Source organism: Nyctereutes procyonoides, unplaced genomic scaffold, assembly GCF_905146905.1.
Source record: "Nyctereutes procyonoides isolate TBG_1078 unplaced genomic scaffold, NYPRO_anot_genome, whole genome shotgun sequence".
NCBI lineage: Eukaryota > Metazoa > Chordata > Mammalia > Carnivora > Canidae > Nyctereutes > Nyctereutes procyonoides.
In genome coordinates, this window is record NW_026575135.1 from 70933855 (window position 1) to 70955355 (window position 21501).

Here is a 21501-nt window from a genome sequence, read left to right on the forward strand (position 1 = left end):
GCCAAATGAGACAGAAGAGGCCACTGGAACACAGACAATGCACAGAGGGGTCTTGCCCTCAAAGGCCATTCCAGAGGGCTCCATATTTCATGGGTTTTGAACTGCCCACCTGGACAAGGGCTGATGGGAAAGGTACTGCGTCCCAGCTGGCCAAAGCCGTTCTGCTCCTTTCAAATCCCAGCTGTGCCCTCCGCCTCTTCCACTAGAAAACTTGACAGGAATCCTCAGGGTGGCCCTGGAGCCATGCCAGAGCTTGTAAGCTAAGATGCCATATCTGGGAGGGAGGCCCTTTAGCAAACCACTTGGCCTCCTGAACCGTGGGAAGGGTCAGCCTCGCACCCTGGCACCAGGTCTGAGTGAAGGTCACGGCCTTCTGAGAGACGAACCAAAGTGGCTTCTCCTCATTTCAGACAGAGGTGAAAGTCACTGCAGGCCCACCCAGAGAGCTGTTCTTTCAGAGCCCAGGTTGGCTGGGGACCAGATGGCAGCAGGAGCGGAGAGGTAAGGAGCAAGGGACCCAGAGCCCAGAGGCCTGCTGGGCAGCTCTGGAAGGCAAGAGAGGGGTGACCTATGCAGCCCTTGCCCTCAAAAAAACTGCTAAGATCTTCCCTGTGGCCCCCTCTATGTTGGCATTCTCTGCCCTGACCCCTGAAACCTGGTTTCCATTCTCCCTGTTCCCCATCCACCCTGGAGCCTGGCTCAAACTGTACCTGACTTATGATACTCCAGCAAGTCATGTCCCCGCCCTCATCCCAGAGGTGCTGCCGACATTCAGGCACCAAGGGCGGGAGGGAGGGGCTCACTCACCAAGCTTCTTGGGGGAGCGTGTGAATGTGCCTTTGACCACTTTGCAGTGAGTGTTGTCCCCTCCACACACGCCACATTTGTCCTCCTGCTTGCTGGAGCCAATCACTCCATCACAGCCCACCTTCTGCAGAGGGAAGGGGTACAGTGCATAATTGAGAGCTGTCCCCACTTGGGCCCTGGCCTGATCCGTGCCCCCAGGGCCCTGCCACCTGTTCCCTCTGCAGTTCAGGTCCACACTATCCTTAGCGGTTCCCAATGCAGACGAAGGGACAGGGCTTTGGAGCAACACAGACCCTGTGCGCCCACCCACAGAGCAGCCACTGCTGCTCACTGCACCTCATCTGCTCATCTGGACAGTGTGACCTCACAGGGCTCTGCACAGCCTGATCAGGGCCGCCTGCCGAGACTAGCTTGGCCTGGCAAGCTGGCCTCCACACAGATGTCACTGTCCTGATGGCTGTGAATCAGCCCTGGCCTCTACCCTTCTCCTAGGCGGCCATGTGGTGCAGCCTGTCTGCGGCTCCCACCCAAAGCTCAGTCTTTTTAGTCTGTGTCCGGGGGTGCCGGGGCAGGAGGTGACAAGAGTTGTTGAGAACAACTGTGCCTCCATTCCTTCAACAAATCCTCTAAATATCACCCATTCCGGTGTCAAAATTATTCCACACTGACCAGGGATGCTCCCTTGCCCCAAGCCACCTGGCAAAGTAGTAACAAATTTAGGTTCTTCTACTCTCCATAGCTCTGGCAGCACAGCTTTCCTGGGGCCAGGGAAACTCCACGAAAGGAGCTCCTGCAGGACGATGGCCCTGAGCATGCTGCCTGAGGCCACTTTGTCCTAGCTCAGCCAAGGAAGACAGCCTGTCCTCTGAGCTGGTCTGCTCCCTCCGCCCGTCCTAGAGTGCACCAGAGCATCACAGGGTTCCCGTTTTGCTGAGGCTGCCAAGAAGCTCAGATCCAATTGTCCTTTCAAGGTCATCCTATCACCTACCTTTGGAGAAATCCACTTCTTCCTCTGCTCTTTGATTTCTGGCTTTTGTCTTACAAGGCCCTTTGAGGGCAGGGACTCTTATACCATGCAGGGGCTACAGAGGAGTGGTTCGTGAATCATTTTTGAAGGTGTGGATAGACACTGATGATCTTTGGTCTTATCTATTTCTGTGTAATCATAAGCCTTTTGAACCATTTTTGGAAGTGAACAGGGTGAAAAGCAATCAATGAAATGAACATGCTAATTTTTATTTTAATGATTCCTGGGGTGGGGGGAAATTACCAGGGAAAAAAGAGGACCAAACAAAAGCATCGGTCTTTAAAAGTGCAGAAACCTGAGCCAAAGCATGCACCTCCCTTTTCTAAGTAGGTGGGCTGAGGGCACACTGCTCGATCTCTGAGTTTGTTTCCACGTTTGTGACATGGTTTTCAGTGCACCCTGGCCTGTGGGGGCTGTTGCTGGGGGTGGGAGGAGATGATCCTCATAAGCACAGTCACAGTCTCCCTTCGTCAGGGAAGGCTGGAGGTGTTGTAGAGGAGGAGAGGGGGGAGGAGAAACCCCTTTCAGGCCAGGATAGTGTACTCCCTGGGAGAAGGATTGCTCCAGCCTCTCACCTGAGGGGGATTAGTGCTCAGTTTCAGACACTGTAAACCAAAAGCAAAAAGCCTTGGAGCGATAGGCAGATGGGTACCCATGCCAGGGAGCAAAGGAGCATCTGGGAGGCGCTCTCCCAGACGCCTGGACTCTGGAGCCCACGTGAGATCATGCGCCTAAACTGAGAATCAGCTCTGATCTAGAAGTTGTTCACTGGTACATAAGCTCTTTCTAAAAAGGCTTGCAGCCTTTTTACAACCCAAAACATGAATTAGAAATTCAGCTGGTTGGAATGGAAGGAGGATATCTGGACAGTGGAAAAATGAAGCAATATGCTACCTTTCTTAAGACACTTGTTCTAAATGAGACTTTGTTCTGAGAGTCACAGAAAACAGCATAAATGAACCACTTGATCTGTCAGAACTTGAGAGAAATTAAAATGGCCTGTCACCATTTCTCCCTCTCAAACACATTGTTTGTCATCTTTTGTTTTTTCTGAAATAGAAGTGTGTCTAATAATCATAGCGGACAGGACCTTGCCTGACATCTAGAAGAGCAGTTTTGTCTGGGTGGCTGCTGGGTGGCTCATCAGGTGGGATGACTACCAGGCCCAAGCAAGCACTGTCCCCAGCTCAGGGAGCCTCCACCCCTGGCAAGTGTCTACAGACCTTTAGGAGATACTATTTTAACATCCAGTGGTCTGAACCAGGGGGGAAATGCTCCTAAGCTGAATAGAAAAAGCTAGTGAACACCAAGGTCCTTGTGTGAGCCTGAAATCTTGCCTGAGATCCTACTGGGGTTGACTGCTTAGGATGGGGATGGCTCATGTCCGCAGGTGGCTTGGCATGGCTGCTGCCCACTAAGGCCACAACCAGAGCGGGATGACAGCTGTACTCTGCTTTGGTCCAAGCACAGGTGGGAGACGCTGGCACAGGTGGCAGGTGGTCCCAAGGGGAGGGGCCTATAGCTAACTAGGTCCTGCTTGCCTCTTTTCCCATCTGTTACGAAATCCTACGGGTGAGTCATCAGATCAGGACAGATGCTAGCCTATTTCAATCTCTGCCTTTCTCAATGCAATTTTCGGATCACATATTTGATAACACACTATTACTTTCTCAGAGCAGTGGATTGTGCCCTTTATCCAAACAAAATGACCCTGTTGGCCTCATTTAATTCTTAATACTCTTCATTCTCTGCTCTCGGGGTGTGTGAGAGTACGTGCGCACACGTGCATCTTTATTCTCCTGACACATCTTCTGCTGTCATTTCACTTTTAACCTTCCTGAGTCGTTGTTTACATATTCCCTAATTGACAGCAACCACTTGGACATGATTTTTGACCTAGTATGAGATTCTTTTAAAAGAAGGGCTGCACATCCTCATGCATTGTGAGGACTCAGTACATCATCTTACTACTGCCCACGTCCTTTGTGTGGGTCCAATCTTTCTGTCTCCTTCACTTTGGAACTTCTGCAGTATGATAACATACAAATGTAAATATTTATATTTCCCAATAATGCAAAAATCTATCATCTTACTGTTATTCCTTCAAAATCACCATTAATTAATGAAAATACTTAATCTATTCTTCAACTGTCAATGGTAGGAGTGGGGCTCTTGCCACTGAGATGGTAAATTAGTGCTCTGGCTTCTCCATTATGTTTGTAGCCATACCATAGTTGCCACTTAAAGCTACTTCTATTACTAAATGTTTCCCATGCTCACAGTTTGTGTTGGTCATGTTTCTAAAATTTTTCTGTGTCTTATGGTGTTTTGACATCTTAAAGAACTTGCTGGCTAGGGAGAGGCTGCCCCTTCCTCGTGCCAGCTCTTGGGCGTAGCAGAGGGCTAGTCTGGGAGCACATTTCATGTGTAAACCAACAATTCCCAATTCACCCCCTTTATCTGCCTCCCACACACCATCTGATGCTTCCCCTGCCCCAAGTCATCCCCGGGCCAGGTACCAGGAGAGCAGTGCACTCTTCACCCCTCCAGCCCGGAGCCTGCCTGCACTCTTCACACCTTTATACTAGCCAGTCCTCAACTGTTTCCTCTGCCCTGCCTGCCTTTTGCAAGGAAACCCCTATAAACACTGCCCTCCACTCCTTTCTTTCCCCCGACCAAACATGGTGCTTCCCCATGTGACCCTCCATAGCGAGGTGAGCCCTTCTCTCAGGAAACATAAGTAACGCACGCTTCCTTTAGTGGCATTGACCTCTGGGTTGTCACTTGGTCACATCCATAAATTAAAATCCCTCAGGAACAAAGGCAACGCTGCTACCTGGTTGATGTGGTTTCACTACCTGAGCAGACTTTAGACTTTGTAGCCTGGCCTCCCTGCCAGACTCAGGCTGAGCAGCTCCTCCTGGCCCTCTGCTGCTGCATCTGGAGGAGCCTCCTGAACCGCGGGCTGCGGGCTGCAGGCTACTGTCCTCTGAGCAGAAGGAAGCCCTGAACGCAAGTCCAGCGGTCCTGCACCCCACCTCCTTGCTCCTCTGGCCTCACTCTTTCTCTGGGGTACCTATGGCATCTGCCAGACTTCCTGAAGATCTCGTCTCTCAGGGAAACAAGACCAGAGTCAGCCTCTCTGACCCTACAATCAGTCCTGCCTACTCAGACTCTATGGAGGCTTCCAGGTGTTTCTAGGGAGCCTGGCTGAGGGCAGGCCTGTGCTCATGTCATGATCATATGCCAAGGTTAGTCCACCGTTGTTTCTTCTGACAGCCTAAGATTGAAGCCAAAGACCTAATAACAATGGAAAATATAGCAGGGTATTTCTATAAAGAGCTGAACCAATGAGATCCTGGGCCACCCTGATCAAGAACAAGCTATCCAGAGCCCAGCGGAGCACAAGGATGTGCAGCACTTCACAGCAGGTCATCTGTGAACCACATGCAGCAGAATCATCTGGTGAGCACATCAAATTCATGATCCCAGGCCTGGCTGGAGCTACAGAATCAGAATCTCTGGGGTGGGGGCCCAAGCTCCTGGGTGGCCCACAAACACATTCTAGTGTGAGCACCACTAGCACAGGGAAGGGGTCACACCTGCCCTGGTACAGGTGCTGATTCATGATCAACCTCAACAAGGCTGCCCAATAACCCCAAGAAGCGGACACCCTGGCCTGTGGCCCCTATGCCCCTGCAGTACCTCCTACCACCCTGCTGGCCCCATTACACTCACCTTGCACTCCCCACGCACACAGAGGCTGAAGGCGTCCCTGTAGGAACAGCGGGTGCCATCGTGCACCATGCGCTTCATAGACACCACCTCTCTGGTCTCCTTGGACTCGCAGTAGAGGTGACATCTCTCCTTGGCTGGAAGGGAAGCAGCAGGGTGTTGGCAAGACTGTTCTTAGGATTCACCCCCCCACACACCCCCACAGGCCTGCCCTGGGACAGAAAGGGAACGGGGGCAGGTAACTACAACCCTCTAGGAGTATTTACCTTTGACCCCAGGCTACTGGATTTAGGAAGAGCTTTTCCCAACAGAGCCAGGCTGATGTTGGTGCAGATCCCAGAGGCTTTGATGGCCCTTCCCTCCAGATAGCAACCCCCCTCTGAGAGGGGGACCCTGTCTACTCTGGCACCCACTCTTAGAACCACACACGCTGGGCATGCAGCAGGTTCTTGGTTGGTGTAACACACACGGGTGACAGAGAGAGGACAGTAGGCTCGTGCCTGGTGACCCACCCCTGCCCAGTGCCTGGCAGGAACTAGAACTGTATGTTCAAAATTCCAGGACTGGGCTCCTGTAGCCACACTGGCTAGGGTGGGCTGTGCTGACAGCCTGGTGTGGCCCACAGGTTGCTCAAGGAAAGTGCAGGCCCTGGCCTGCCCACAGCCTTGGCACAGCCTCTGAGCACCTGTTCCACTCTGTCCCTGGGGGCTCACCATCCCGATGCTCATGGGGCAGCCAGTGGTGCTGGTTATCGCCGTGCTCGAAGTACAGGTCCCACTGCCGACACTGTTCCTCACGGAAGTCAGCCAGGGCATCAGGGCAGTCCTGGGAGTTGCAGAGCTGGAAATCGTAGCCAAGGCCTGAGCAAGTACGGCCCCCGTTGGCTGGGCTGGAGGAAAAGGGGGAAGGCCTTGTAGCTTGGTGCCACAAGAAGAGGATGGCATACGGGGTGCCAACTGTGGGATGGTGGGGATTCCTGAGTCTCGGGTGTGGGGATGGAGCTCTGCAGAATGAAGGGACCCAGCCTCCAGGAACTCAGAGTATTAAGTATAGAGGAGTTAGTGATTCCTCCCTCTGGGCCTACCAAGCACTCACACCCCCAGCTCCCATTGCTGTGACTGAACCAACAATGGGCCATGGCTGGGAGTTAAGGTTTGGCCTTTCCTGGGACATTAATCAAAAGATAGAGGTGGGCGAGTCCTCTACACCTGGGCCTAGGCCTGTGCCTGACACACGGTGGGAACTCAAAGAACAGTTCCAGACCAGCAGGATCCCACTGTACAAGTTCCCAGCAGGGGTCAGGAACAGAGCAGACACTCTGTTCACTGGTTTTCCCCCACCTCAGAGGCTTGGGGTTGAGTTTCCCTAATTCCCTCACTTCACTAAGAACAGTGCTCATCCACAAAGCACTAGCTCCATAGCAAAGGCCAGAAAAGGTACCAGCTATGGGCCAGCAGGTGCCTCCAGCACGTGGGGTAGTGGGGCGTGGCAGGACCACACCCCAGGGGGAGCTCGAGGCCTCTGTCACCATCTGCCCAGCATGGCAGCACCAAGCAGAATCTGAGCCCCCACCGAAGACTTGGGCAAGGGTCCTTCTCTGCCCACGTGACAGGGGTGGCCAGTGTGGCCACATGTGACACAGCAGAGTGGACAAAGAAAGGGCAGCTTCTGTGAGGCTCCTGCCCCAGTGCCATGTTCTTGAGGGAAGTTGGTGGGAAAAAGTGATACAAGAAATCTGTGGAGAGGAGTTCCTGGGTGTCTCAGTGGGTTAAGCCTTCAGCTAAGGTCATGATCTCAGGGTCCTAGGATTGAGCTCTGCATTTGGTTCCCTGCTCAGTGGGGAGTCTGCTTCTCCCTCTACCATTGCAGCTACTATCTCTCAAATAAATTTTAAAAATTTAAAAAAAAAAAAGAAATCTGGAGAAAGAAGCAATAAGCCTCAGTGCTTGATGGGGTGGATGAATAGAAGCAGCTCTGAGATTCACACCAGGGCCACCACCCATGGGGCAGCAGAGAATGACAATACCGACCAGGGCATCACCAGGACAGCATGCAGGTGTGGGGAGCAGCAACCATCTGGGAAACAGCAGGAAGGAGGCGTACTGATTCCAATGGAAACCCAGGCTAACTCCAAAATAGAAAGTGAGCTGGAGAATTCAGGGGAGGTGGGCGAGGAAGACCAAGTAAGGAGCTTAGAGATGAGACCGCCTGCAGTTTTAGAGGTACAAAGTAGGGAGAGCAAACACAGAGGGAGCTCAGTCCAGGGAGCCACAGCTACCAACAGGAGGGTGGGAAGTCTGGTGTCACCCCCCAGAAAACGCACAGAAGGGGAGGTCTGTAGGGCCTGCCTCGGTTGCTGACAAGGAGGCTCTGTGAAGCCGGGGAGCTCTGAAATGCTCAGGGCCCTGCAGCTGCCCGGGTTGCCCACTGATGCTGGTGTAAATAAACAGTTGCCATGGCTCCCCAACAGTGCTGTCAGACCCCTGCTGATGCGGAGGTGAGTGCTGGCACTGGGCCTGATGGTTTGTGTGAACAGACAGCTCCTGTCACTGCTGTCCTTGTCTCTTGCTGCCACCAAGGAGGCTGGGGCTGGCAGAGGGGTAAAAAATCCCTAGAGCACACAGGCATGGAAGCACAAAAGAACATGGAGCCCACCTCCCCAACCTCAAGCCTGCATGAGCTCCCTTAGGGCCAGGCCTGAGAATGGACCCTCTGGCTCAGAGTTGGGCATCAGCCTTCAGGGCCTGGATGTCAGGGGGCTGGGCCAGATCTGCAGCCTGGCCCCAAGTCACTCCATCAGCACATGAAGAGGCAGCAGAGACTAATCACAGGTACTGAGGTTTGCTGCATGCCAGGTATCATGTCATGGATGGGAACCCTGCCAGCCTCACCCAGCACCTCAGAGCCTCTGTGGTTCTGGCTTCCTGTCCTGTCAATCTCATATCTCATCCTGAGGCAGGGGTGCTTGAGCAGAGCAGGGGCAGGGTACTTTCCACCTGACCAGAATGGGGCCTGGAGCCCTCAGGTGAGAACTGGTCAGAAGCAGGAGAAGTGTTCTCCAGGCGTGACTAGGGCAGCTGGCCCCAAGCACAGGTGTCCCTGAGGTTTGGGCTTTCCCACCGCTAGATTCCAGGGCTGTGTCCCTTCCTGACCACTGTAGACTTGACCTCTCTCCCCAGAGCTGAGATTGCTGACCCCCTCTGGCTTCTTGGGGGCCAGCTCAGGGCCTGGCCAAGCAGGGCATGGGAACTACTGCAGAGGCCAGAGCCCAGGTGGTCTGGAAGAGCCTCAGAGACCTGTAGGGTTTAAATGTTAGGGTCACAGGCTCCTTTGAGAAGTTGATATGAAACTAGAGAAAAACACATGTGTCTCTTAAGTCATGCACAATCCTGCTGAGGCTGTGGTGGGATCCAAGGAAAGGTGATGAGCCTAGGACTCAGGGCTTAGAGCCCCAACCCAAATATCGACAAGGTCCACGTGGGTAGAGGGGGTGAGTGAAGATGGCTGGGTCAGGCTGTCCCATGAAGGGGGTGGCCTGAGTAGTTCATTGCCCTCCAGCCTGTACTTGGGCCTGGCATTGCAGTGGTGCCCAATCTGGAAGCTGGAAATAGGATTCTCTCTCTTTTTTTTTAAATTCCAGGTTTGTTTGTTTGTTTGTTTGTTTTGTATATTCATATGAATCAAAATCTTTAAAATACCAAACAAGTCAAAGAAAGAAAGACAAAGCCTCACATCTTCCAGCAGCCACGGGGCCTCCCGGGGTAAGGTCATCTGTGGGGGGATCCGTTCACATTCCTGTACGTGCACCCACAATAAATCCATGAGGTAGCCTGCCTGAGGCCCCGGGGGACTTGCTGATGCACCCGAGTCACACAGAGCTGCAGAGGCCCAGGTGCTCTGACTGCACGCCCTCCCTTTCCATGGGCACTGCGCTGAGTGATGCAAGGGGCAGGACTGGCTGCGGCACAGACCTGAGAGATAGTCACAGGGTGGGGTAGAATGGGGGGATTAAAGGAAACCAGGGAAGAACAGCACAGCACAGGGCTTTGGGCCCCCATGGGAGGCAGGAGGGGGAGCATAGCTGAGCATGGGAGCCCAGCAGGCATGGGGGCAGCCTCCTTAGGCGATCTCTACCATACATACCCTGGGCGGCAGGTCACTGACCCTGCCTCTTGACTGACTGCACACAGCTATTCCCCTGCTTAGCTTCCCAGCATCCAGGAGCCCAAGAAGGCCCTCCTCCTTATTCACATTTCCCCATCTTTGCCACACCTTCTGTCTTCCACGCCCTTGACCAAGAAGGGCAGAGCAAGTTAATGTCTAGAGCAGGGTGCAGGCCAGGTCAGGAGGAATGGCTCCAGGCCAGCGGCCTAGGAGATGTTTCCAAGCCTCAGGACTGGCTCTGCCTCAGCAGGCTATGTGACCTGAGGCAAGATCCTTGCCTCTCTGAGTCTGCTTCCTCTCAGGAATGCGTCTTCTGTGCCAGCATCCTCTCCAGAAGTGGTATACAGCCACGGGGGCCCAGCAGGATAGCGCCAGCCAGCGAGGGGCCAGCGAGGGGCCTAAGGGACCTCAGCTACCATGCAGGAAGGTGGGAAACAGTGGGCCCAACTCACTGTGGGTTGTCACACTGGCGGGTCCGGAACTTTACACCTGTGCCACAGGTGCGTGAGCAGGAGCCGAATGGACTCCAAGCACCCCAGTTGCCATCCCGCTTGAGGATGTCAGGCGTCAGCCAGATGCAGTGTCCTTTAAAGCAATGCTGAAAGACAGAAGGTCACTCCTATGACTCACTGTTCCAGGGCCACTCAGATGCCCCATACTCTTCAGCCTGCAGTTCCCTTGATGTGTGCTCAGCCCTAGAGGCACTGGGAGAGAAGGCTGCACTTCCCCTAGGCATTCAGAGCCCCGTTGAGAGGTCCAGAGAGGTGCTGGCCTGCCTGCTCCCCCTGACCACCAACCTGGCGACCCGCCATCCTCCACGTCTTGTCCAGCCTGCTGTCCCTTCAGCCAGAGGCTGCCCTGCACCCCACACCAGGTCTCCAGGTGAAGCCACATTCATAAAGAAGCAGCATTCATAAAGAAGCACCTGGCAGGTCAGGCCATTGACTTCCGAGACATACAGGACTTACCCATTTACGTTTAAAGGAAATATAATGGACATGAAGGTCAGGTGCTTTGGTAAGCATTCATGAACCCAGGGAGCAGAGCATTGGTGCTCAGGGAACACAGACCTACCACTTGAATCTGGTCACACTGCTCCCCAGCCTCCCACGGGGAGGACACTCATACAACTTAGCACCGCTTTAGGAAGGATATTACAAAATATAACACATTAGATATAAAATGCAATATTGATTTAGAACAAGAAAATACATCACAAAAAGTTAAAAATTTAACAATGGACCAATACTGTGCACACAACCAAAAGCAGAGTACAATGATTTTTTTTTTTCAAATTAGCCAGCTGCTACAACTTTTCCTGCACTTCTGATGGCAAACTTGTCCATCCCCTCCTCATGTAACGCCTGAGCCACAGGTACATGCGAAGAAGCTGGGTGGATTCCAGGCACCCCGGGAGATATCCAGTTTCAGAATGTCATTTTGTAAGTCTGTTTCTCATATTGAGAACACAAAGATAATGCAGCCATTCCTCTGCAAACTTTCTCTGTAAGGACCAGAAGCTATTTTGGTTACATGATCTCTTTTGTAACTACTCACCTCTGCCACTGGAGCATGAATGCAGCTACAGGCAACATCAGTGAATGAACATGGCTGTATCCCCAAAAACTTTATTTACAAACAGAGAGCACGTGGAAACGTCTATGGTGGACCTATAAGGAGCCTGGTGAACTCCTTCCTCAGATAACCATTTAACTGGTAAAAATTATTTTTAAAAAACAACCACTTAAAGTATCTAGAAATTGTCCTAAAGTTGATACAACAGATGGGGAAACATTTTTTCAAGGATATCTACAAAATCTTGGTGAGAAGAGTGAAGTTGGGGCACCCAGGTGGCTCAGTGGGTTAAGCATCTGCCTTCACCTCAGGTCATGATCTTAGGGTCCTGGGATCGAGCCCTGTGTCAGGCTCCCTGCTCAGCAGGGACCCTGCCTCTTCCTCTCCCTCTGCCTGCAGCTCCCCCTGCTTGTGCGTGCTTGTGCGTGCTCTTGCTCTCTCTCGCTCTCTCTCTCTCAAATAAATATATAAAATCTTTAAAGAAAAAAAAAAAGAAACGTGAAAGTCTATGGCATTTGGGCCATAACCCCTGCCTCTACCTCCCCCTCTACCCCCAACTCGGGGGGCAGAAGTTTTACTGCCTAGAAAATGGAGCTATCTATCCTCCCTGCTCCCAGTCCAGGGCTACAATTTGACCCTGGGAAGGGCAAGTCACTGGCACCTCCCAACTCACAACACTGTCTTGCAGAAAGTCAATTCCAGCCAGCAGAGCCAAAAGGACTAGGGCTCCCATTGCTGGGTGAAGATTCTACCCCAGATATAAGATTCTACTCCAGATGTCAGGCTAAGAATCCTAGACCTGGGCAGACCTTTCCCTGGCATGCTTGTAGGGCAGAGGTCCTGTCTTAAAAAGAAAAAGCCAAGAAGAGTAGGGACTACCATCCCCACTGACGGACCCACCTGTAGCCAGGATGCCACCCTGTAAGAAGTGGGCCACACTGCACCCTAGTCCTAGTGCAGTGGAGCAGTGGTCTTCCCAGAGGCAGAGGCAGAACAGTCAGTTCCATAGCTCTCCCTAAGGGGACCAACTTAATTTGGAACAGAGTTCCAAATGAGCAGCTAGTGAAATGTAACTGGGTGACCAGTAGGGGCAGAACAGCCAAAAAGCCTACCAGGAAAGTCAGAGAAAGAGACAGAGAGAACATGGCTAACATCCCTGTCTTGGGGTGGGAGTTGGGGGCTGTGTGGTCAGGGTGCCGATGCACAGGCCCAAGGCTATGACCTCTGGTGGGCAGTATCAATGGCTGCACACTGCAGGTCAAACAAATATAGTTTATGCAAACAGTGTGACCAAGTCGCTAAACAAAAAAACAAGCAAACAACAGCACAACAACGTCCAGGGCATCAATATCCAGAGTCTCTTCAATGTATTGTCTCCATTGCCCAGTTTCCACCAAAATTTCTGACATGACATGAAACAGGAGAGTGTGATCCACACATGGGAAAGTAAGCAGGTGATGGAAATTACCTTTGAGGAGGCCCAGATGTTGGACTTAGCAGGCAGATTTCAAAACAGCTATTATAAATATGCTCCAAGAACAAATGGGAGCCATGTCTAAAGAACTGAAGGAGAGGAAAGGACATTGTCTCACCAGATAGGGAACATCAGGAAAGAGAGAAAAACTACTACAAAAATGCAAACAGAAATTCTGGAATTGAAAAGTTCAAAAGCTGAACGATAAGTTCACCTAGGGCTCAGCAGTAGATCTGAGTTGACAGAAGACAGAGTCCAGAAACTTGAATACATATCAGTCACGATTCTGCAATCTGATGAGTGGAGACAAAAAGGAGTGGGAAATATTCAAAGACATAATGGCTGAAAACTTCTAAAATGTGAAGGGGAAAAAATTAACCTATATACCCAAGAAATTTAACAAACCCCAGGTAGAATAAATGATAAATAAAAAAGAGATCTGTACCCAGACACATGATAGTCAAATTAGTGAAAGACAATGAAAATGTCCAAAGAAGTAAGAGGAAAAAGACTCATCGTGTATAAGGAAAGCCCAATAAAATCAAGAGCTGACGCTTAATCAGAAATAATGGAGGCCAGAGGCAGTGGTGTTAACCAAGGATAATCAATACAACTATCTCTGAACAACGAAGGTAAAATAAAAACATTCTCACACAAACAAAAACAGAGAATTTATGGCTATCTGATTGCCTCATAGGAAAATACTAAAGGAAATTATTCAGGTGAAAGCAAGTGACACCAAATAATAATCCAAATCCACATGAAATAAACAAAGAGTGCTGGAAATGGACATTTTTTTAGAAAAACACAGACTGCCAAAACCACTTTAATAAGATATGGAAAATCAGAGTACACCTATAATAAGTAAAGAGATTAAATGAGTGATTAAAAACCTCCCACAAATAATATCCCAATCCCCGATGGCTTCCTTAGTGAATTCTACTGAACACTTAAAAAAACATTGATACCATTCCTTCATGAACTCTTCCAAAATATGGGAGAAAGAAAGAAATTCCCCAATTCATTCTATGAGGCTAGTATTACCCTGATACTAAACCCCCCGACAGAGATACTGCCAGAAAAAAACTGCAGACCAATATCTCTTATGAAAATACACAAAAATCTTCAACAAAATCCTAGCATACCAAATCTGACCCATATGAAAAGATTATATACCACAACCAGGTTATCCCAGGAGTGCCAGGTTTAATATCTGAAAATCAAGCAATGTAATAAACCATATTAACAAAATAAATAACAGACTGTATGATTGCCTCGAGACTCAAAAAATGAAATCTGGCAATCACCAACATCCTTTCCTGAAAACACAGGCGTGCATGTACACACACACACACACACACACACACGACAAGGAATAAAAGAGAACTTCCTCAATCTGATAAAGGACATTGAAGAACTACCTGTAGCTAATATCATACTAAATGATGAAAGAATGAATGATTTCCCCCTATGATCAAGAAAAAAGTCAACATTGTACTGGAAGTTCTGGCCAGGAAAATTAGCCCCCCCCCCCAAAAAAAAGAAATAAAAGGCATCCAGCTTGAAAAGGAAGAAGTAAAACTATCTCTATTTGCAGGTGACACGATTTTACATATAGAAACTCCTAAAGAATCCACTAAAAAGCTATTAGATCTAATAAAGAAACTGAGTGAGATTGCAGGGCACAAGATCAATACAGAAAAATCAATTGTATTTCTATGAAGAGTTTATCCTATAATACAGTGGAAGTGAAATTAAGAATCTATCTGCAATAGCATCAAAAAGAAGAAAAAAACCTTAGTAATAAATTGAACAAAGGAAGTATAAAACATGCACCTTAAAAACTAAAAAATACTGTTGAAACAAATTAAATGTCCAAATAAAAAGAAAGATATCTTGTATTTATGGTTCATATTGTTAATATATTGATACCCTAGATTCAATGTAATCCTTTCAAAATCCCAGCTGGAGTTTTGCAGAAATTGAAAAACTGCTCTTAAAATACAGACATCCTTGCCAACACTTGTTATTTCCTGTCTTGGGTTCTAGCCATTCTGACAGGTCAAAGGACTGGAAATAGCCAAATAAATTTTGAAAAAGAAAAAGTAAGACAACTTGCACTTCCCCACTTCAAAGTCTAACACAAAACTACCGTAATCAAGACAATGTGGCTCTGTCATAAGGATAGACAAATCTATTGATGGCAAAGAATGCAGGGTCAGAAATGAACCCTTACATGTGGTCAGCTGGTTTCCAACAAGGGTAACAAGATGATTCAACAGAAAGAGAACAGTCTCTTCAATAATGGTGCGGAGATGACCAGATGTCCACATGCAAAAGGATGAGGTCAGACACCTACCTCACACCATGCACAAAAGTCAACTGAAAATGGATCATAAACCTAAACGTAAGGGCTAGCCTCAGAATACAGCCCAGAAATATATCTTCTTGACCTAATGGCAATGGTTTCTTAGATACAATACCAAAAGCACGGGCAACAAAAGAAAAAATATATAGATAAACTGGATCTTACTAAAATTAAAACCTTTTGTGCATAAAATGATACTGTCATGAAACTGACAAGACAAACCACAAAACAGAAAAAAAATGGTCACAAACCATTTCGCGCATCCCTTATTGGGATACAAATATATATAAAGAACCCCTATAGCTCTAATAAAAAGATAAATAACTCAATTAAAAATATGCAAAGGATATGAAGAGACATTTACCCCCCCCCCAAGGTACATATATATCTTATATATCACACATGGGTGTGTGTGAATCACCACTAAGCACATGATGAAAAGATGCTTAACATCACAGGTCACTAGGGAAATGCCAATCAAAACCACAATGAGATGACACTTCCTACCCCATGGGATGGTTACAATAAAAATACAAATGATAACAAGTTTGGGAGAGGATATAAAGAAATTAGAACCCTCATACAGTGCTAGTTGGAATGTAAAAAAGGTACAGCTGCTTTGGCAGGGAGTTTGGCAGTTTCTCAAAATGTGAACACAGAGCTACCGTAAGATTCAGTAATTCCACTCCTAGGTACATATCCAAGAAAAGTGACACATCCACCCATAACTTGCACAGGAATGTTTACAGCAGCATTTCTCGTAACAGCTGAAAAGAAGAAACAATTCAGATGACCATCAACTGATAAATGGATAAATAAAACACAGTATATCTTTACAATGGATTATTATTCAGCCACTAAAAGGAAGAGAGTACTGACATGTGCTATAACACAGAAGAATTTTGAAAACATTATGCTGATTAAATAAAGCCAGACACAAAGGACACATATTATACAATTCCATTGATAAGAAATGTCCAGAAGAGGCAAATCTACAGACACAGAAAGTAGATTAGTGATTGCTCAGGACTGGTCAGGGGTTGAGGGGAGAGAATGAATCAGGGAGAATGCTAATGGGTATGGCACTTCTTCCTGGAGTGACCAAAATGTTCTAAAATTTGAGTGTTGTGATAGTTGCACAACTCTGTGAATATACTGAAAACCACCGAATTGTACACTTCAAATGGACAATTTTATTTTTTTAGATTTTATTTATTTGAGAGAGAGAGAGAAGACAAGCAGGGGGAGAGGGAGAAGCAGACTCACCACTGAGCAGAGAGCCTGACATGGGGGCTAGATCCCAGAATCCCAGGATCATGACCTAAGCTGAAGGCAGATGCTTAACTGACTGAACCACCCAGGCACCCCTAAATGGGCAATTTTAAATGTGAATCACATCTTAGTAAAGGTGTTGGGGAGCGGGGAGCCAGGTGGCAGGTGGCCTAGGTCTGTGTGTGACAGCTTGCTAACTGGCTCTAGCATGTTGAGGGACATATTTTCTTTTTTAAATAATTGGCAATTTAGAGAAGGTATTGGTGGTGTCATAGGAACATTCACATAATCAAATCTGGAGAAACTGCTATCTAGTCTGTTTCCTGATGTGGATGTCAGGGCATTTCAAGTTTTCTTGGTTAGAGCCTGATTTTAAATGTAACATTCAGTAAGTTGCTATTGACTATTGGAGGGGCAACATTCTGAGCTTTGGATTGTCTTTCATGTTGTCAACATTTCATGTCAAGTCAGGAAGAAGTTTAAATGCTTCTCCCATGTGTTCATCAGATTCACTCCCCTTCATTAACTGGATTGTCAAATATTTCAAGAACCTGCCTGTTACTTCCCTATGATATTTACCTTTTCCTCCTAATGAATGGCTGCTTTGGGGTTTGATCTGAGACCTTTTCTTATTACTATTAAGTTTCTGAAGTCGGTGTTACTTCTCCTGATTTCTTCACTCCATTTTCCCTTTCATTTTCTATTAATTTTTATCTGAATTTTCTTCAATACATAATTTTGAAAATGACAGAAGGTACTTTTATCCATCTATTTGAATCAGAATCCTGTCATTTCTCTTATTTTACTGAAGCCTTCCAGAACAACTTTCAAAATTGCAGTTAAACTGGCATATTCAAGCTTCATCAACATTTCGAATAAACTTTTTGCATCCCATTTGCACTCAGATTTCTCTCCTGGTCTTTGGGATTTTATTTTAGCACCTTTATATTTTGTAGTACATATGTTGTGAGGCGTGGACAGCTTTTTAACAAGCAGGCCATCTGGTTACACTTAGCCTTTTTAAAGAGACGTCCAAGTAGGATCTGTGTTTAAAGGAGCCCATCTGCAAGACAGACCCCCAAAAGCAAACAAACTATCGTCAATATGAAAGCTGTAGTGACCTTAGGTCCAGCTGAGGCTCCTTTTGTCCAATGATCAGAGGGGACACACAGCACATACTCCACAGTGACGCTGAATGAGTTGGCAAGGCGGTGGTAGGAATGCATTATTCCTACCCCTGGACAACTACAGTAACTTAGCTGTACATGAAAGATACTGAGACCATGTAAATAAGCCAATAGATAGACCTCAAATGCAATTTCTCCTTAGCCAAAGCCACAAAGCACCTATTGCCACTCTAATGCCAGTGAAAGACGTATGTTGGAAGGGGAGGGGGAGTGATCTTAATTGGCTAGATCTTATGGTTAAAATATACTTTTGCAAAATTTATGAAAACACATGACCATGTGAACACAGGAGGGGTCCTGAAAGGGGCCCTGTGGAAGTGAGAAGCCCGGAGTTTATATATCCTAAGCTTCATGATAAATTTACCTCTGTTCCTCCTCAAAACCTTCTGCAGGGTTCCATGCTGTAGGATTCAGACTAGCTCCTTAGCCTGGTATCAAGGCCCTGTATGACCAGCTCCCTACTCACCCCTCCTGCTTCATCTCCCGCCACCATGCCAGGTGCCTGGCTGCTGACTGCTCTCTGAACAGACCACACTGTCTTTCCTCCCTGCTTTCGGGAATGCCTCTGCTCAGGAAACCCATCACCCCACTTCCACCTCTCCACCCACAGCTTCACACACCAAGAATTCCTGATGTGGGACAGCTTTCACTCTGTGCTCTTGGGAACCAGGGCAGCCTGAGCCCAGCCCCAGCTCTGCCCCCAACACATTCAGCAAAGCTCTACTCTTTAACAAATAAAATATAATTGTATTTACCGGGCTAAATGAATAAAGGATCATGCCACCAAAAAGAATGAATGAAGAAAAAAAAAAGAATGAAGGGCAATGGCCAGGTCAGTGGTTTCTGTAAGGAGAAGCACTCTGGCCATATCTATGCACCTTCCTCACCAGACTACCCCCTCCCCGCCCCACAAGAGAAGGGAGGGCAATTGGCATTCCGGAAATGCAGGCATTTCCTGGCCCACCTTCTCCCAGTGGCTGGGATCCCTTGGTGGTTACACTTGTTCAGGCCAGATTCCTGCTCCATCTGCCTTCTGTCTATGCAGGGTGGGATGGCCGAAAGTGAGGACCGAGGGTGGGGTGAGAAGCCATGCTGAGCTAGGCTCAGTCCCTAGCTCAGTGTCTACTGAGCTTGTCACAGGAGCTGTGGCAAATGCTTCCAAGCCCCTGTGCCCTCCATTGAACTTCTGTGGGGAGGAGGGCTTTATGGTCAGTTCTGGCTTTATGAGGTCCCTGGCACATTACTAACAACATCTCACCTCCAACTTCTAACGGTTCGTGGAGTCTAGGGGCACGGCTCAATCACCTAGGCACACCCTTAAAAATACCAATTCCCAGATCTTCAAACAAAAATTTGTACACAGATGTTCACAGCAGCACTATTCACAAGCACCAAAAGGTGGAAACAACCCAAGTGTCCATCAGTGGGTGAACATATAAACAAACTATCGTCTAGCCACACAGTGGAATATTACTCAGCCATCAAAAGGAAAAAAACACTAATATGTGCTACAATGGATGAACCTTAAAAACACAAAAGGCCATATACTGTCTGATTCTGCTCCTCTAGAATTCCAGAATGGGCAAATCCACAGAGACAGAAGGGCAGATTAGTGGTCCAGGGGGCAGGAGACAGGAGGGGAGCAGGGAGTCACTGCTTAATAGGTTCCCCTTTTGTGGTGATGAAGAAGTTCTGGAACTACCTAATGATATGGCTGCAAGACACTGAATATACTGAGAAGTCACTGAATTGTATAATGCAACGCGGTTAAAATGGCAAATATTATGTTGTACAAATTTCACCATAGTTTAAAAGATAAAAAAACAAAAACCAACACAATTCCCCATCCTCACCTCAAACCAAAATCTGCAGGGGTGAGCCTGGGAACCTGTATCTTTAAGGTCTATCAGGACCTAAAATTAGCCAGAAATTTAGACCTGTGTGGAAGAACCTCATGCCCAGATGACCTGGGGGCCTTGACTTGGAGGGCCTGATGTTGGGGCCCGCGTGCTGATGTGCACCCCTTACACTCCCCACTCAGGTCCGGGGCTTCGTGGGTGGTCATGCAGGTTTAGGCTCACCTACATAAGCTAGCCCGCAGCAAGCGACTGACTGAAGAGCAGGCACACGATCTTATATGAGCCTATGGGAATCAAGTCCAGGGTTTTGGCTGAAAAGACTTGGTGAGAAAAGCCCACCTTTTGTCAAGCTGCTGGAGGATGAGGAGTGGGTCTGGGTGGCTGGCAGGTGCCAGGAGCAGCCATTGGAGCTGCCTCAAGGGACAATGTGCCCATCAGGGGGCATACACAGAGGCCACAGGGATGGAAAGGCGAAGCCTGATGCTGAGCCTTGGGACCCGGTGGCCAACAGCCTCCAATGCTGGCCTTAAAGTGAGGTGACCCAGTCACTCACAGGGTCCATGGGGGGAAAGAAGGCTGTGGGAACCCTGAAACTGCTCCTCAGATGAGGGTGTTCCCAAGCTCCTCTTGAAGCACAGAGAGGAGCTGTGGGACACCAGGTTTGCTCTGAAAGAAAAACTAGTGTGTTGCAAGTAGAGGGGTGCAGAGAGTCTGGGATGTCACGTATGCAGCGTTAGGAGAAAGGAGGCAGGGTCCCCTGAGAAGGCCCCAGGCCTCTCCCCACCCGTGCTGTAGTGCCTGTCCCTGGAGCCCATGCATATCACACGGCCTGCCCTCTGCTCCGACTCACCTTGCCAGGTGCACACATGGTCCCGTCCAGGGGAGGGCCCTTCTTGGTCTTGCAAAAGTAGGGGTTGTCAGGGTGGCTACACCACAGCTGCTTGCAGGGGTCGAAGGTCCGGAACTGGAAGAGAGTACCAGCAGCTCGCCAGGCTGCCTCCCACTGCAGGGACCCTCCAGGGGCCTCACCCTGTCCCCCAGGGTCCTCCTGGACAGGGCGGAGTCAGGCACAGCTCGGCTGCCCAGAACAGGCCTATGTGGTGCCCCGAGCTCTCCGTGATTCTGAGGCTGGGACAACCTCCAGAATGCAGCGGCTGCTTCATGGCTCTCCGGCAGTGGGGCATCCCCAACCCCCAGGCTTTGGCCCCTGCACTTGTATTGGAGCCTGGACAGACAGCTGGGAGCCAGTGTACCTGGCAGGAAGGCTTCGTGGGCATCCCTCTGGCCTGGGTAGGAGTGGCAGGGAGGGGCTGTCACTGCAGGGCCTCAAGGGCACCTATAGACCCTGGGCTGAGGACTCTACCTCCTGAAGCCCTCTCCCCTGTACCTGTCTTGCTTCAGCCTTGGCCTCTGTTCCCTGGACGCCACAGTCACCTCTTCTTTGGCCTTTATGCTTGCTATATCCATAGCCCTTCCTCCAGGTTGTGCCTGAGGGATCCACCTGAAACTCAGACCTGGCCATGCTACTGCCCTCTTTAAACATTTCTAGAGCTCCCTGTGGCAATGAAAATCAAGCCCACCAAGCTCTTTAGGCAGCTGTGCAAGAGCTTAGACCACTTGCATCAGTACCCGAGTCCACCACTTGCTTGCTCTGTGGCCTTAGGCGTGTTACCTAGGTCCTCAGTTTCCTCATTTGTAAAATGGGAATACTTTGTTTCCTCCCTTCCTTCCAGCAGGTGGGAGCAGCATTTGGTCAGATGCTGACAGACAGTAATGCTCTTGCCACACTGCCTTGGATAGGGTGGGCCCTGATCGGCAGGTACGGTCAATTCTGATGCGCGGGTTTCCTTCTGCTGGCTCTGCCCTGGCACCAGACCCCAGTAACAAGTGGTTGCTCCTCTGTATGCTGTTTCCTCACCTCTAGATCTTTGCACGTATGATTCCTGCTTTCTGGAATGTCCTCTCCTTCACTCAGCCTTTATACTCACTTCTTCCTTGGGGAAGGCCTCCCCAACTCTGCAGGCAGCACAGGG

At 49.0% G+C, this 21501-nt stretch overlaps 1 protein-coding gene across 1 annotated transcript in view; it reads right to left on the bottom strand.

Annotated features, from left to right (window-relative positions):
• Window positions 1–21501, bottom strand: part of ADAMTS2 (ADAM metallopeptidase with thrombospondin type 1 motif 2) — a 219512-nt gene that overhangs the window by 20721 nt on the left and 177290 nt on the right. Inside the window, exons 10-14 of the mRNA XM_055302102.1 lie at window positions 20319–20432; window positions 10186–10331; window positions 6283–6458; window positions 5573–5706; window positions 808–931 (exon numbers count right to left, since the gene is read on the bottom strand). Coding sequence (XP_055158077.1) covers window positions 808–931; window positions 5573–5706; window positions 6283–6458; window positions 10186–10331; window positions 20319–20432 — 694 coding nt within the window. The remainder of the gene's footprint in view (window positions 1–807; window positions 932–5572; window positions 5707–6282; window positions 6459–10185; window positions 10332–20318; window positions 20433–21501) is intronic.